The following is a 17,209-nucleotide window of genomic DNA, read 5'->3' as shown; positions in this document are numbered from 1 at the left end:
TCTTTAACCAGCTTCAAAACAGAGTTGAAGACCATCCTGTTCAGAGAAGCATTCCCAGGCATTGCATAATTGTCACTTGCTATTTGATGTTCTTTTGTTGCTTGTTTTATTGAATCATTTCCTGTATTGCTATGTATTTTATATGTATTATCCTACTAGAGAGGCAGGCTAGCTTCAACAGGCCTCCTTGGAAGAAGATTAACTAACCATCCATTAAGAAGCCAAGCCCTCCCTCCAGTCCATCTCCCCTGATCCAGGCCTTGCAGGTAGAGAAGAACTGCTGGCCCTCATCCCCTTCCCCACCACCACTCCCTTCTCCTTTTGTGTCATTTCTTTTAAGACTGTAAGCCTGAGGGCAGGGAACCGTCCAATTAAAAAGATTGTATGTACAACACTGTGTAAATTTGCAGCACTTTATAAATAAAGGTCAGTAATAATAATAATAGCTCCCTAAGTCTCTCTTCACAGGGTATGGTTTCCGTGACACACTCCAACCCAGAACTGGACACAGTATTCCAGGTGAGGCCTGACCATAGCAGAAGAGAGTGGCATCTTTACTTCTCTTGATCTAGACACTATACTTCTATTGATGCAGCCTAGAATCATATTTAGCTGCCACTGATGTTCAATTTGTGGTCTACTAAGACTTCTAGATCCCTTTCACACATAGTCTTGTTAAGCCAGGTGTCACCTATCCTATATCTATGCATTTTATCCGCCCCTCCCCCCCTTAAGTGCAGTACCTTAGATTTCTCTGTGTTGAAATTCATTTTGTTAGTTTTGGACCAGTTTTCTAATCTATTAAGATCATTTTAAATCTTAAGCTATTAAGATCATTTAAACATTATCCTCTGGGGTATTAGCTATTTCTCGTAATTTGGTGTCATCTGCAAATTTGATAAGCACACCCCCTATTCTTTCATCTAAGTCATTGTTAAAGATGTTGAATAGCACTGAGCCCAGGACAGAACCCTGTGGCACCCCACTGGTCACTTCTCTCCAGGAAGAAGAGAAGCCATTGCTGAGCACTCTTTGGGTTTGGACGATCAACCAATTACAAATCAATTTAACAGTTGCATTGTCTAGCCCACATTTTACTTGCTTGTTTGCAAGAATGTCATGGGAAACCTTGTTAAAGGCCTTACTGAAATCAAGATATGAAAGCTTATCTGAATTACTTGATGAGATGAACAATACTTCTCTAAAAGAAATTACTGTATGTTTTACTTCCACTGTCCTCCTTCAAGCAATTTACCACATATATTTTTCCTAGAGAAAATGAAGAAAATACTTCTGTGCCAGCAGGAACTACTGCTAAGGTGGCTGGCTTTAATGAGGGAAATGTACATACTATGTAAGATTCAGTTGACAGTATTTTATCCACCCAATATAAACACAGCATGTATTTCATGTGCAGCCAGATAAGTACTATTTAGCACATAGATGTGCCATCTATTTTGGACTGACATTTTATGCAACTACAAGTGTGGATTTAAAATATTGGACCTTGAGAAATCTGCATCAAGAGTGCAAGCTGCTTAGAAAAATAGTGCAACGGAGATCTTTGGGCTTAGTCTGATACAAACGTTTTGTAAGCGGGGCTACATACTTCTCTCAAAAATATGTTTGAGGCTTCCCAAAGGCCTACCAGATCTCCCACACAGACAGTTTTTTATTCCTCCCCAATATTTTCTTGTTCACCTTTCTCTCATATGCCCAGGGAAGCCCAAAAGAGTGGCAAAATTATCCTTTATGTCCCTTGTGTGCAGTGGTGAGGCTATATTTAGTAAAAAGAAATAAAAACATTTTTTTAAAAAAATAAAGAGTGGAGCAAGACAGAAGTGTGAACCCTAGGCCCCATTCATACTGGGGTAAAAGACATGGAGGGAACTGGGATGATCTGGATGCCCCTCCCCCGAATCGCTCCGTTAGCAAGTGCCCACTACAAATTTGAAATCGAATGCATTCTGTCTGCCGGCGAGGTGGCCGCTGTCAATCAAGCAATTGTCATGGTGACGTTTTGCAGGGCATCGGAAAGTGTCCTCCCCCTCCTCCCTTTTTTTAAAGAGCCAGGCACAGGGTTAATTTTTTTATAAACCTGTGGGCATTTGAGTCAGATCTGCCCCTGTCCCAGGCAAAGGATGGAATTGTCATGCATTTTTTTTGCTTTTAAAAGCAACATTTGTAACTTTCCCTTTGCTCCAAAAAATTGTTTAAAAATGTAACACTGATTGTAAGTGAGGTCTTTTGCAACATTGTAGCTTCCCCCTCTGCTGAACTGACCCATTTCCTCCTGCTTACACTTTGCCATTGCCTTCCACTGAGGCTGAGAGAGAAAGTGACCTAATGGAATCAATTGGGAATAAATGGGAAATGCAGCGCAATAATAATAATAATAATAATAATAATAATAATAATCCAGGAGCAAGAGGAAATAGCAAGCACACAGACATGTCACCCCCCAAAAAATGCGCATAAATGGTCAAAAAATGCGCATAAATGCTTCTGCTGCATCCATTTCCCTACATCCCCCAGCCTTGGCAATCCTCCTCTTCCTCTTCCTCCTTCCTCCTCCTCCATCACTTTCTCCATCTCCCCCCCCACCCCCAGCCCTATGCAGCCCAGCCTCCCCTTTTGCCACCTGTCACCCTTAGCATCCACCCTTTGGGCTCTTTCCTCCTCTCTCTCCCCTCCGATGAGGGGCGGGAATGCTCTAACCCATGGAATCAATTGGGAATAAAGGGGAAATGCAGTGCAGGCATTCTGACTGTAGCATCCGCATATAACAGTAATAATAACAATAACAATAACAACAACAACAACAACAACAATAATAATAAATAATCCAGGAGCAAGAGGAAATAAAGCACAAGCAAGCACACAGACATGTCAACCCCCAAAAAATGCGCATAAATGGTCAAAAAATGCGCATAAATGGTCAAAAGAGGCTGCTTGAATGGCCCCAGAGGGAGCAGGGGCCAGCAGGAGAGCAGGAGGAGGAGGAAGAGGAGGAGGAGGAGGAGGAGAGCATCCCCTTCCTCCCGGCGCCAGGAGCCCTGCCTGCTCCTTGCCCAGCAGCAGCCTTTCTTCTCAGGGCTCTTTCCTCCTCCCCCTCCCCTCCGATGAGGGGAGGAAATGCCTTGCCCTTTGCCCACCCTCTGACCTAAATCCCTCCCTCAATTTGCCTCGATCGTGATCGAGGCAAAGTTCTCATTCCCAGGACCCGGGTTTTTAAAAAAGAAACGGTATTTGCGCCGATTTCAAAAGACCCGCGCTAGGGGCCATTTAACACGGAACGGGTGTGCAAGCTCCGGATTCGCTTGTGTGAGATTCGGGGTGAGTAGGAACTTCACGTGATTGAATCGGTTTCAGAACCGCTTTTTTTTGTAATGTGAATGGGCCCCTAGTTTGCACCCTTCCCAGTATAGTGGCCACTGTTCTTTCCATCTGAGTTTTACCAAAAACTTAAACCCATGAACACAACACTGCATCACCCGATAGATGAAAAGAAGAGAATAGTTCACCTTTGTATTTTAAAAAAATCAGGAGGAAGGAAGGGGGAGGGGAAAAAGAAGTCTGGCAGCACCTTGAAGTTATGTGCAAAAGCAATAAGTTGCTTACCAAAAGTCAGTTTTCCTGGGTTCAAAACTCTCTTTGAGAAGATTTGTTATTTATACACGCAGTAGCAAGAACTCTTGTATTAGTATACGCAGTGTGCCATGAAGCCATTGTCTTCATTCATACTTCTGCTAATGGTTGGAATTTATGAATATAATTCAACTCAGCTATTGCTCTTTTTTAGTCTTCATTTGTAAATTCAAGGACTGAAATCTGTAAGCCTTGAAGAAAGGACATTTTTGAAAAGCAGAAGCAGGCCTGAATAAAGATGAGGCCAGCTTTTGGAAGTTCCAGACAAGACATCTTCCATGAATCCCCTACACCAGTTGCCTTTTGCAGAACAGATCTCTATTTTCTGCTTTTAAAAAAAATACATGGTAGCAGTGAATACCAAACTCTCCTTCTCCTTCCCTTTCTACTGGCTGTTTGGGCTGCTGCCTACTACTCCATTCTGTGTAGACAAATGGTCAGCTGGTCATTTATAACTGTAGCTAAGCAGTCTTTAAATTAGGGATGGAAATTATATTTGTTAATTATTTATTCTCAGGTTGAAAATGGCTTTCTTGAGAGTCAGGAAGACGAATAGACCACCACAGTTTTCTCCTGGTATTCAGATGTCCCCAAATATTCTGGGGGAATTATTCTGTGGGAAAGATGTGGTGATTTTGTGTCCCCTCTCCATTTACCATGCAGAGAATGGGTTTCATGTAATCTTTAGCATTAATGGATGACTCCAAGAAATAATACCGTGTTGTTGTTGTAGTTGTTGTTGTTATTATTATTATTATTATTATTATTATTATTATACATCTTTATTCCATTTCCTCAATGTCTGGTATTTCCATGAAATAAATTTCCTCTTCTTTAAGTAAGTTATCTCTGTTTGTACAGACTATGGACTTTTTTTTCTTCTTCTTTAAGCAGCAGCAAAACCCTGTGCAACTATAATTCCAAACTGGTCAGGCCAAAACCAGATTATGTCAGCACCATACAGTCCTTAAAATGTGGAATTCCAATATGTATGAGTTTGGGATCTGGGGTAACATTTCCACTATGTAAGAATTTGGGTACTCAATCTGAATTCCATAACTGGTGATTTTTACTGGTAACTCTAGTCATTCTCATAAGGAACCTGCTAATGCACCCATGTCAGTTACAGATCACCATTGCCCTGATTATTTCTATCTAAGCTTCCTGTAGGCAAGGCTGACTTTGCAACTGTACATGAGAGCATGTCTTTGAATATGACTTCTCATGTACATTTTCCTATATTTTTACACGGTATCTTCCCAAAGACTTCCCCAGGCAGTGCTTTCCATTTCCAATTACATTTTCCACATCCTTCATTTTCAAAGCAAAGCTGAATTAGTGACCTATGATAAAATCCTAACCTTGATCTCTTCTTAGTATTCTGCTAGATATCAGACTTATGTCCATAATCCAGACTTCTCATTTACATCAGTCCTGTTTGCTCTGCTGTGTCTATGACCCTCTGCATGAGAGTGCAGTGGGGTAGTGTTAATACAGGAGTGCCTCTGTGAATTGGTAGAGGAGCTCTGCCAGTGTTGAACTTCTGAAGGGAAAGAATACAGCATTGGTACATGTCCCATGTAACTTGCAGCAGCTACAGGAGGTGCAGCAGTATATTGGCTGCCTCTTCAATGGTTCTGTATCCATTATTTACTCTCTATGTGTCCTATTGCACTTTCCATGATTCTCATGTCAACCAAACGTAAAACCAAATCAATCAGCAACATGAAACTGCTTTTTCAGATAACTCCCAGCTGCCTGCATCTAACCATGTGAAATATTACAGGTTTTCTGCCTAAGATATGTAACATTTCTACACAAATTCTCATTCCCAAATACAATGCAAGGGTAAAAGGAAATAAATAATCCTATCTCAAAATGAGAACACTAATCTTTTATTCAAAACCTTCCATCTTTCTTTCTGAAATTCTGAAGGTTTAATAGGGAATCTTTATTCAGTGTATCATTTTCATTTTTTAAAACATTCATTTAAAAACTATAGAATTATGGGGATTGTAATTTGTTGTAGCACCAAAACCCTCTGATGCCACAACAAACTACAGTTTCTAGGATTCCATAGTGTTGAGCCTTGGCAGTTAAAGCAATGTCAAGCTAGATTATTTTTGCAGTGTGGGTGGACTCTGCCTGAAGTTTTCATCCAATTCTGCCAGAAATAAAACTGGGAGATGACTGGCAATTTGCTTTTGTGGTTTTTTAATTGGTGGCACAAAACCCTCTGTACCTGTTTATCCAAAATGTAGCAAGAATAGTATCTACATAATTAGTTACAATGCCTGTAGATGTCGTTTATTTCCTGAAAAATGAAAAGCTGTTAAAGCCATTTGTTTATTTCCAATGACAGTCAACCGGAGGCAGAAAAATTTTAATTTCTGAAATGAGATTCAGATTCAGACACAAGTTGAACAGGATGGACTGAAAATTGAATTGTACCAAAGCAGGCTGTTTAACAAATCAATAAACATTGTAATCAGTACACAGATGGGATCCGCCAAGGTAATTGTTGAGTATGCCTACCTTACCTTATGGTTACCTCTGCTCAAGGTCCCAGCCAGTTGCATGAAAGATTCAGTTCCTTCCCCAGATACATATACTGTACCCCATTTTTATGGTTTTCTTTTCCACTTGTCTCTATATTCCATAGCTATTGAATATATATAGTCTTTATTTGTTAGTTAGTTAGTTAGTTAACCTTGGAGGAACATAACTCCTTCATCAGTTTTCTTTACAGAAGTGAAAACACTGAGCACAATGTTTAATTTGCTTTTGTTTCTCAGGAGTCTTATATTGGCTTCTGTTCTGTCAGTGTTCACTTACTAAGTTTGCCACTAGAGAAAGATTTTTGTCCTCCAAAAGGCAGGCTTAAATTTAATAAAACGGACTTTTATCAAAAACCTTTCTAGACAGAAACCAAATTTCCTTTTCCTGACTAACCTCTTTTCATCCATATTATAAGTACAGCTTGTGTGTTCATTTAAGCCTCACTTAGAAACCTCTAACTGTACTAGTTAACAACAGGTTTGTTCATGTTAGATTCAACATATGTTCACACTCCAGGTACACTCATTTAGATATCTGTATGAATCTATGTATCTGTGTTCATTGCTGATTTGTATCTGGCTATCATAATCGTCTTAAATCCAAATTACTTATCTTTCCACTTGTCCTTTGTATCCTCCAATAGGAATGATGGAAGAAAAAGAACTTCAAAGCAGTGTCTCAGCTACTTCACTTTATCACATGTATTTTATACAAAAGAAGAATTTGAGTCATGTGAGTACACAATTATAGTCTCTCTGTTTAAGACTAGTACATACTCCTTCTATTGTGATATAGATGTTCCCAAAATAAGGCCTGTACCCTCCGCCCTCAGGTTATTTCTGATCACTTAAGTCAAAGAAATCATAGGACAGAAATAAAGATTTTGGCGTTGTACTGACATACCAAATGTGCCGTGCTTGCAGTGTACTAGGCAACCGCACGGTCCCTAACCCTAGTACGGTGTGGCACCATAACAATGGCAGCACCCCATGTATACAGGTGCCGCTATTGTTACATGATGGACACTATGTGATGTCATGAGTCCGCCATTGGCACACTTGGGCGTCACAATGGCGGCGCAAAAAGAACCCAGTTTTTGTGGGTTCCTTTTCCGCTGGTGGGAAGCCGCACAGTTTAACGGCTGCAGCTTCCCTCCGGTGGAAAAACAGGTGTCAGCGAGCTGCCATTTTTCGTCAGTTTGTTCCATGCCTTTGTTATAGACCCTGACCGGTTATGACCATCACTGTTAAGATGAAATAACTAATGCTGCTTGTCTTTCTTATATTGTTGTTGTTTAGAGACAGCTCAGGTGAATGTGTCAGTAAGTGGAAGCAGAATCTCTGTACTTGCCATGGACAGGTCAGATCAGATGATGAGGTCACAGGGTTCCTCTGTTATTTGGTAGCACACCTTGTTTTATAATTTTGCACTCTATAATTCATACTCCAACAGGAGGATGATAAATCAGAGATAGGCAAGACATGGCCTTTGGGAAGCATGCAGCCAGCTTATTGATTTCTGAGGTTACTCACAAGGGTTTCTTGCCACCACCAATGATATTGCTGTGGTACAGCACAAAGAAGTTAAATTTTCACACTAAGAAAGCTATTTATTTTAACTGATTTTAAACAACACAGACCTTGCTAACAAGTAAATAAGCAAAAGGCTTCTGTAATTGCTAATTTAATTGTTGAGGAACAGTGAAATAAATATTTTTGGAGGTTGATATCATCACCAGACTTCCTGAACATACCCTCAACATTTACACTGTACTATATATAATTCCACTGACATGCCTACATTCTTTACAATCCTGAGGTTTGTAGTTTGGTGAGGTGCTCAAGCTCTCTAATGGACCACTGTATGTACCTTTCCATTAACTGCAGGTTCCAAGGGTGCTGATGATTCTAAGGACGCCCCACAGGCAAACACACTTCAGTTCCAGGATTCCATGGGATGGAAACATGGCAGTTAAAGTGGACTCATAGTGCTACAAATGTGCAATGTCAAAGAGCCCCTGTTTTACTATTGATATAGTGAGATACAGTATGTGTGACTTTAGAGAATGAAATAATAGATAATAAAACAGAGTAATGCCAGAAAAAACAGGAGATTACAACCAAAACAACATTCTATTTTCTATGCTTTTCATTCATCTTCTCAGGGAAAAGTTCTAAACTATGGGCACAGTGCTATTACTGTTGTTTTTGTTTTCCTTTAACATTTATGTTCAGATTAAAGACCAAAAATGAGTCCTAACTCTGGGAGAAAGACAGGATATCATTTAATCAAACCATTCATTCTTAAGTTTGGCTTCCATTGGATCCATATCTTCTTTGGTTTCAAAATACCTGAATATGGTGGTACCCACTGTATATAAATGAAACTTACTGAAGCCATTGACATCTTGGCAGCTTGAAGTGAATGCTTCTTCATTATGAACAGCACTGAGTTTTGCAGAAGTCTTGTCGGAAGCAGCCACAGGTCCCATTTCTCGTTGAGTGCTGCTCTGGGTTTCCTTTTGCTTCTTTGCTAGTTTCCTTCAAAATGTTTTGTAAAGGGAAGAAATACTTATTAGTTTATTACTTTTTAATTGATCAAATTAAAAGAAATTGAAAGGAAACAAACAAACAAAACCCCAACTCTTTTTAAAAAAAGATACAAAACATTCCCAGCAACATGCAGAGTTCGTTACAAATGTGAGGAAGCATCACATTGCATCTCCATTGTAAATGAAAGCAATGGAGAGTGCATATGGAAATCAGCAATGGAGTAACATGGAAGTTAAGAACAAACAAAAGCTTGGTTAAGAAAAAGAAATCAAAGCAGAATGGGGTAATAATGGGTTAATACAGTTCAGGCTGCATCTGCACTGCAGAAATAATGGTTTGACACCACTTTAACTTTCATGGCTCACTACTATGGAATTCTGGCACTTGTAGTTTGTTGTGGCACCAGAACTCTCTGACAGAGAAGGCTAAACATTTCACAAAACTGCAGATCACAGCATTGAGCCATGACAGTTAAAGAAGGGTCAAACTGCATTATTTCTGCAGTGCAGATGCAGCCTCAGCTATCTAAAATCTATCCTGGAAGTTTTCGTTAATAGTTCACAGTAGTCCAACATCTGGCAGTCCTGGATAAATCTAGTTTCCCTGAGAATGATCTCTGCCTCTCCCCATGGTACAAACGAGAGGAACACATCAGGTAGGACTGAGGCTGGGCAAGGGCAGGGTAGAAATGTCCCTCCAAGTCTATGTCAAGGCCTGGGAGAAAATGGAAAAGGGGGCTCAGGAGGATTCTCCTCATTGGGGTTTCTTAGTACTTGAGAAGCCCCTCTTTCTTTCTTTCTTTCTTTCTTTCTTCACAAGTCCTAACATATTATTTCCATCCCTGGTACAGACACAACATACTTCTGCATCCTGTTTATGACTGGAAACAGAATAACAAATGTTCATATTCTTAAAATGCCATTTGAAGTGCAATGTAGTACTTTTCAGTGTTAGCACAATTTGCCATTTCTAACCAGATCTCTAAAGAACAAAATTTTCATATTAATTTCTAATTTGGTTAAAGTTATCAAAGGTAAGATAAGCTTTTCCCTAATGTTCTATATTTTCATTTTGTTTCTTTTTAAAAGGTTTTACCTGATTTTGTTGATAGTTTCATTACATTTTAAACTTTTGTTTGTCATGAATTCTTCACTATATTTGGTTTAACTTTTGTAAGCTGCCATTTGTCAAAAACTGGGAAGATGCAATAGTGCAACATCATATAGGGCATCATGTTTTAGAACCACTAACATGCATTACAAGCCCTTATGAGACAGTACTGTCAATCTGGGAATAAAACTGGTAGTTTCACATACACTGAGGCAGACCAAGTGCAGCCTTGAGACCCTTGAGATCCTTAAGTACAGTTCCTAAAGCTTAAGACCCTGGCACAACATTAAAAAAAAAAAGCCAGGCCAATTTGCAGATGATTCCCGCCCCCCCCCCCCAAAAAAATCCCAAAGCCCCCCAAACCATCTGCAAATCCAGTAGTTTGCTTCCCCCACTCCTTCAGAGCTCCCAATCATGACAAAAAACAAATAATACTGAAATATAGTTGGAAAATATATATAGTTGAAAATCAGCTAAAATGGCAGTTGGCAGTCCAAAATGGTTCCAACCTTCCATAGCTGCCCACAGAATCATACTCATTGCAGGGATTCCGGCGTGACTGGATATAACTTGCACCAATTCTCTTTAAAAGTCTTGTGGGATGGCAGACCTCACAAGATTTCAGTCAGCAGTGGGCAGGCCATATATAGGTTTAACCACAAGGAAGCCAACCATTGCTAACTGTTGAATGAAAGATCATGATTGATGCTTTTAGCTGTCAACAGAATGAAAGTGGAAAGAGAGATCAGCTAAGATTTTGTTTTGACACTTGATTGCTCTAATCTTAATTTGTATCAGAAGACTCTTTAAAAATGAACCTGTGACATTCTTTAAATTACCATGTTGGAAAGTTACCACATGAATCATCAGCACTACCTCTTCCATAAAAAAAAACCCCTGTTCATTTGGCCATTGATAAGGAAACAAAACAAATAAAAATAAGAAATAATACAGAAAAGTTACTGTAGGTTGGAAATTTATATTACTTTTCATCTGTTACTGAAATATGAATAATGAAATGAAATTATGCTAAAGTTTTTCTTCCTCACATAGACTAAATTGATTGATTTATTGGGTAAAATGGCTCATTTTTGTGCAAAAATTACTTTAATTGCTACATAGGAAATCCATCTTTACAATGATTTACTATACATGATCATTTAACACGGAAGACACTTGCCATTAAGAATGTCATGTTGAATGTTTTGGTATTAACTGTAATGGTAAGATGGGAAATTGAACAAACCGTACTAGAATAAATGAAGAACGTATGGAAAGGGAGAAACATGGCTCCTTTCCACCAGCTGAATCTGACCAGCAACTGGTTGTTAGCAAACAGAAGGGAATTACATACTTTTAAATTACTTTAATGCACTCTAGATGGGGCTTTGGCAAAATGTTTGGAAACTTCATCTGGTCCAAAGAGTTACAGCCAGATTGTTAACCAGGGCTGGCAAGCACACAACTCCCTTACTGCAAAACAATTGCTTGGTGCTTTGATTGTGGTTGGACTGGATGGCCCATGAAGTACCTTCCAATTCTACGATGCTATCAACAACTCCACTGGCTCCTATTAAAAATGCTGGTTATGGCAGCAGGTAGGGTAGGGACATTTGCTGGGAAAACAGCAGAAGGTTTTTCAGTGGCTCCCTCAGGGTCTGAAACTCTTCTTCCAGAGAGGTTAGACTGGCAACTTTCTTGATATCCTTTCACACACGCGCGCGCACACACACAAAGACCTTTCTGTTTCAGAAGGACTTTGAGGGCTGTCTACTCAGGGGGAAGGTCCTTTCATGTACTGTGTTGTTTTTATTTGTTATTCTTTTTAAAAGAGTTGTTATTCAATTGTTGTTAACTGGCTTTTTATAGTATAATTATTATTTTTTTAACTTTTGTAGAATGCAAAGCTTTTAGCTATGTCTCACTTTTCTAAGCTACCTTAAGTCCCAGATGGGAAAGGGTGGGATATAAATAAATATAATAATAATTACATATAATTATAATTTTATAGACATCATATAATATAATATAATATAATATAATATAATATAATATAATATAATATAATGAATATCCAGTGTGATGTAGTGGTTTGAATGTTGGGCTACAGCTTTGGAGACAAGGGTTTGAATCACAGCTCAGGCATGGAAGCCCACTAGGTGACCTTAGGCAGGTAATTCCCCCCAGCCTCAGAGGGAAGGAATGGCAAAACTCCTCTGAATAAACTTTGCCAAGAAAACCCCATGATAGGTCCACCTTAGTCACAAATGTCCTGAATGCACACAACAACAAAACAATAATATTATAATAATGCTTCCCACTACAGCCTCCAACAGTTGCCATGGATATTTCCTTGGTACATGTCCTGTGACTGTTTATTTCACAGAACTAATGGAAGCCATTCAATATTGTGATTACAGCAACTTTATGGCCATACTATTCCCAGTGGAGCAGGTACAGGGCTGATGTCAAGGTTCAGCATCATTGAGATCATATTAAGCCTCACACAACAAACAGGGGTGCTCAAAACTAAGTACTCTAATGTTTTGTTCCTCTACTGTTGAATCTCCCCAAGGGCTACTTGCTTCTCTCCTCTTACTTCCTTACTCCTGCCTTTTATATGCTTTCTTCAAACATGTGGTCTTTGAAAAGAGAAAGGAAAAAGAGAAAAACCACAAGTCATCACTCTTACTGTGGGATTCCTAAGGAAGGTTCAGTTAGCCTTTCTCTGCTCTTTTTTCACCGATGGGTCTTTTTATTTTGGCAGGTCTTTGGTGCTTAAATTACAAGCCAGAGAGATGTTTTGAATGTGGTGTGATGTCTCTATATATTTTAAACTTCTAATCATGCATTAAACATGTTTTAAACTGTTTTAACAGCGTGCTTTTAAAAAATAATTGTCTGTTTAATTGTTTTTTAAATGTGTGTAAATTATTTTACTAGATAAGATCTTAAGGACTAAAGATATACAACTGAACACCAAAGTTAGAATCACCCAAGCCATTGTATTCTCCATCACCAAGTATGGGTGTTAGATCTGGACAGTAAAGAAAGCAGATAAGAGGAAAATCAACTTATATGGTGCTGGAGAAGAGTGCTGAGGATACCATGGACAGCCCAAAAGACAAGCAAATGGGTCCTTGAACAGGTAAGGCCAGAAATCTACCTGTAAGACAAGATGATCAAATTGAGGCTGTCATACTTTGACAACATCATGAGAAGGCATGACTCATTGGATATGAGGCAAAAGGTGGAGGTCAATAGAAAGAGAAGAAGACTGCATGCCAGATGGACAGATTCAATCAGGGAGGTCACAGGCCTAAAGTTACAGGACCTAAACAGAGCAGTAGAGGACAGGAGGTCTTGGAGATCTCTCATCCATAGGGTCTCCATGAGCTGGGGACAACCTGAGGGCAGTTGACAACAACAACAAAATGATTTTTTAACAGGACTTTAATTTTTTTTTTTTTTTTTGGTAAGTTGTCTTCTTTGCTGAGAGTACATCGATCAATAAATCAATCATAGGGCTGGTATAGACTGGCCCTTTGTGACATCCTCATCATGTGCTAGGGTTGCCTCAGGGAGGCGCTTCCACATGCCCCTGAACCCTAGCATGTGACTAGGGTGTCACAATGGTGGCTCCCTGTACACACATGCACTGTGGCGCACTTCTTACGCCACAGCCACGGCGTAAAAAGAACCCACTTTTAGTGGATTCTTTTTACTCCGCAGGGAAGACACACGGTTGGGCGGCTGTGGCTTCCCTGCGGAGGGAAAACAGGCGCCCGCTGGCTGCCTTTTTTTGGGCAGTATGTACCACGCCATAATTTTCTGGCAGAGAGGGAGAGATCAAAAAGAAATGGGGAAATGAAATGGGGGAAACAAGGTATCTTACCCTTTATCTCCCAAAATTCTGGAGTCAACTCAAATCAGATTAATATTCCCTTTGGTTCTCAGTTTTGAGAGAATTCTCAATTAACGTTAGAATTCAAAACCAATCATATCTTGCCCGAATCTCATGCCTGGCTACTTTAGCTGCCCCTAGCAAAAGAAGTATATTCCTATTTATGTTCAAGCATGTTTTTGTTTACCATTTATAGATTGGTATGCCCAATCCAGTCAAAGACTAAGGTGTGCTAGAGATAAGAAAACAACAATGCCATGGTTGAGGGTGGGTAGAGTTTTCTTAAGAGAAGGACTGGAAAATATTGTAAGAATTAATGAGTCCAGTAAATTGAAAACATCTTTCTTTGACTTTGAAGGGAATGGGTGTAAGAGAACTGGGAGTTTTGCCTAATGAAAATTTCCCTCAGACAATTTGACATCACACTAAATTTTTCCATCTCAAAACACAGTGAAACCATCAAAGTATATATTTAAATTTGCTGCTTTCAGCTGAATATAAAAAGTTGCACATTCTATATTTTGGAGGAAAATCAGCTTGAGCAAAGGTAGGGGAATGAAATTACTTCAGAATGATGCTAAGTAATTCTAAGGGGTTCAGTGGTATTTATTCCCAGTGTGAATACCGAATCCTGTTTGTTTGTTTGGTTAATCTTAACTGACAGGATGTTTGATATTGACATTAAATCTTTAAATCCTTAACTGAATTATTCTGTTGCCAAACATGGGCAGTCAGATGCAAGACTATCTCTTTAAATCGAGACTCTGTAAATTGGACCCAAGACTATCTCTGCAAGTAAACTTCAGTAAAAAGACAAAGTATAAATGTAATATAAACAACAAAAATACATAAATTATTCACAAGAAATGTTAGAGGTTAGACAACAGTTCGCAGTGGAAGAAGATAGACAGCCCCGATTGTAGGGGGCTTGTTTTTTGCGGATGACTAGGACATCCAAGAATGGCAGTGTTCCTTCCTTTTCTTTTTTCATGGTGAATTGGACCCACTTTTTCCAGGCAAACATTCTCTGAAGATGCCAGCCACAGATGCTGGCGATACATCAAGAAGAAAATCTTCTAGAACATGACCACATAGCCCGAAAAACTCACAAAAAAACATGGATGCCAGCCATGAAAGCCTTCGACTTAACTAACTGGATGCTGCATCCGACCTGGAGTTGGGCTTGGTTGAATGACCTTCATTTCAGGCCTCTGCTGGCCTCAATTCTCACAGAACTGCTGGCATTGGGACTGCTAGGTGATGAAGTTCTAAGCAGCTGAGCCTCCCTTCCTTTGTCTTTACCTTCCTGGGTTGGAAGGGTATAAAAAAAACAGAGGCAGGCACTGGTGGTGGGTCCCCTCATGGGAAATTCTCTAAGTATTATAAAGTTAAATCTCACATACTTCCACAAAGCCATAAATTATTTCCAGTACTTTATTACTGGGGCAGGGTTTGAATAGTGTTGGAAAAGGGGAAAATGGAGGCTACACTGATGTTTTCCTTTACTATTCATCACGCACATTGCAGCTGTTGCAAGGAACTATTTTTAAAAAAGAGATTCTTCTAAATTACCATACAACGTAGAGGCTCCCTCTTACCCATTCTCCACTGATTCAAAGGAAGGCAAAAATACTGAGTTAAATTCCTTCTCTATTCTCCAGGAAAACCTAAACAATTATTTTGTTGCTTTTTGAGATTTTAAAAGCACAACTAGGTAAAATAAAATAATAAAAAGGTTAAACATCAAACACTGCTATACCTTGAGTTCTAGCCTGCCAGTGTGTTGAGCTGTTTTCTGAATGGCAGAAGCATTTATCTGAAAATGTTTCCCTTCCATAAATAGAGCAATTGAAACACTATCTCTGAAGTTCTGACAATTTATATCAGTGACAGTGCCTGTTCTCTTCTCTGACCAGCTTCCCATAAACACAACAACTGGACCAGCCAGGGTAAGTGGCTTTCATCACATTAATATCAGCCTTTTACAGAACACAGAATACATGAAATGTGGAACTGGTAGAAAGTTCACCAATCAGCTACCAAAAACTGAGAAGTATTAATCTATGTGCCTATCAATCTATGTACATAAGGCAATGGGCAGTTCTCAAGCCATCACCCAGCCCATTAGTCAGTGAGGATGGAGAAAAACCATGAACTGTTGCATCCCAGCAAGCTTAAATTTTATCATTTAACAACATTTCTCTTGATTGAGCAGTAACCATCTCCTGATACAGAGACACACTAGGGACCTGTACAGACTGGCATTTTGTGTTGGCCTGTGGGCAGAGTCAGGTTGCAGCGTTCTGACCATCAGAACATATGCCTTCATTGTCAAGAGTGCTTTTCTTTGCTTGTCCAGCAATTACTGAAGCAAATCCATAAAAAAGGACTCTACAAACACAATCCTTATAATAAATACTGCTGCTGTTCCATCATCTTTTCATTCATGTCAAATAGTTTTCATATGAGAACATTATACTGGCTCTTCATAATAATGTATTAAGAATAGCACAGCACCATTACTGTGTATATTCAAAAATACAAAGAGATGTTTATTTTCCTATATCCCACAGAAGACAGGAAGAGACTCAGCATGTAAATGGTGTCATTTGCCAAAAATGCTAGTATAAATTTACCCAAATTATTCTACTTGAATTACTTCTTAACAACTCCACCTATTGCCTTACATGTGAGATTGCAGAGAAAATCGTGTATTCCCTTCACAAAACCAGTTCTTTACAGTAGATGTTAAATGCACAATGAGCGAACCAGTAAAAGGTGGCTGAGTACTCATCTTGAGGTTACAGAAGTCTCCATATGTCATAGACAAGACAGAACATACTGTCAAAGAGTTTAAAGCTTGAACTAAGGAACTAGCACAGTAAGGGACAGTAAACCAGGAATAACAGAAAAGAAAAACAGATACACAATATTAACACTAACATATTGGGAAACAATATGAAGTCTGCATTTTCCTGGGGCATCATGTAATCTAAAGACAGTTTATCTTGGTTTAGGTCTTGTCATTGCCTGCATGGAGGAAAATATCTGGAAATTCTACTTAATCCTGCCTTGAGTTCAACATCTTAGATAGGAAAAACATACTGTAAATGTGAGCAATGGATTGGGAGTGATGTAAAATTATGCACTGTATCTAGACTATGGGGCAAAACAGACCACCCTGAAGGGATGCCTTGAGGCTGCCCCTGTGAGAGCCAGGTTGGGGCCATGGCAACCACATGCTGTGGCCCCAATCTGATGTTTTGCTGCACCAAAAATGCTGCTCCTTTTTAGAGCTGGCAAAAAGCCAGCTTCTCCTGCCCTGCCGTAGCTTTACAGTGCTTCTGTGGTATGTGGCATGTAAGTGCCATGCTGCCAGAGTGCTTTGGAGCCGGCTGTCATGCGGGCAGCCATGCGGCAGGCAGCTGGCTTCTGA

At 39.5% G+C, this 17,209-nt stretch overlaps 1 protein-coding gene across 1 annotated transcript in view; it reads right to left on the bottom strand.

Annotated features, from left to right (window-relative positions):
- PTPRT (protein tyrosine phosphatase receptor type T) overlaps positions 1-17,209 on the bottom strand; it is a 771,767-nt gene that overhangs the window by 114,798 nt on the left and 639,760 nt on the right. The window contains exon 17 of the mRNA XM_042464568.1: positions 8,599-8,747. Coding sequence (XP_042320502.1) covers positions 8,599-8,747 — 149 coding nt within the window. The remainder of the gene's footprint in view (positions 1-8,598; positions 8,748-17,209) is intronic.

This window comes from Sceloporus undulatus, chromosome 4, assembly GCF_019175285.1.
Source record: "Sceloporus undulatus isolate JIND9_A2432 ecotype Alabama chromosome 4, SceUnd_v1.1, whole genome shotgun sequence".
Lineage (NCBI taxonomy): Eukaryota > Metazoa > Chordata > Lepidosauria > Squamata > Phrynosomatidae > Sceloporus > Sceloporus undulatus.
This window is presented reverse-complemented; position numbering and strand designations above follow the sequence as displayed.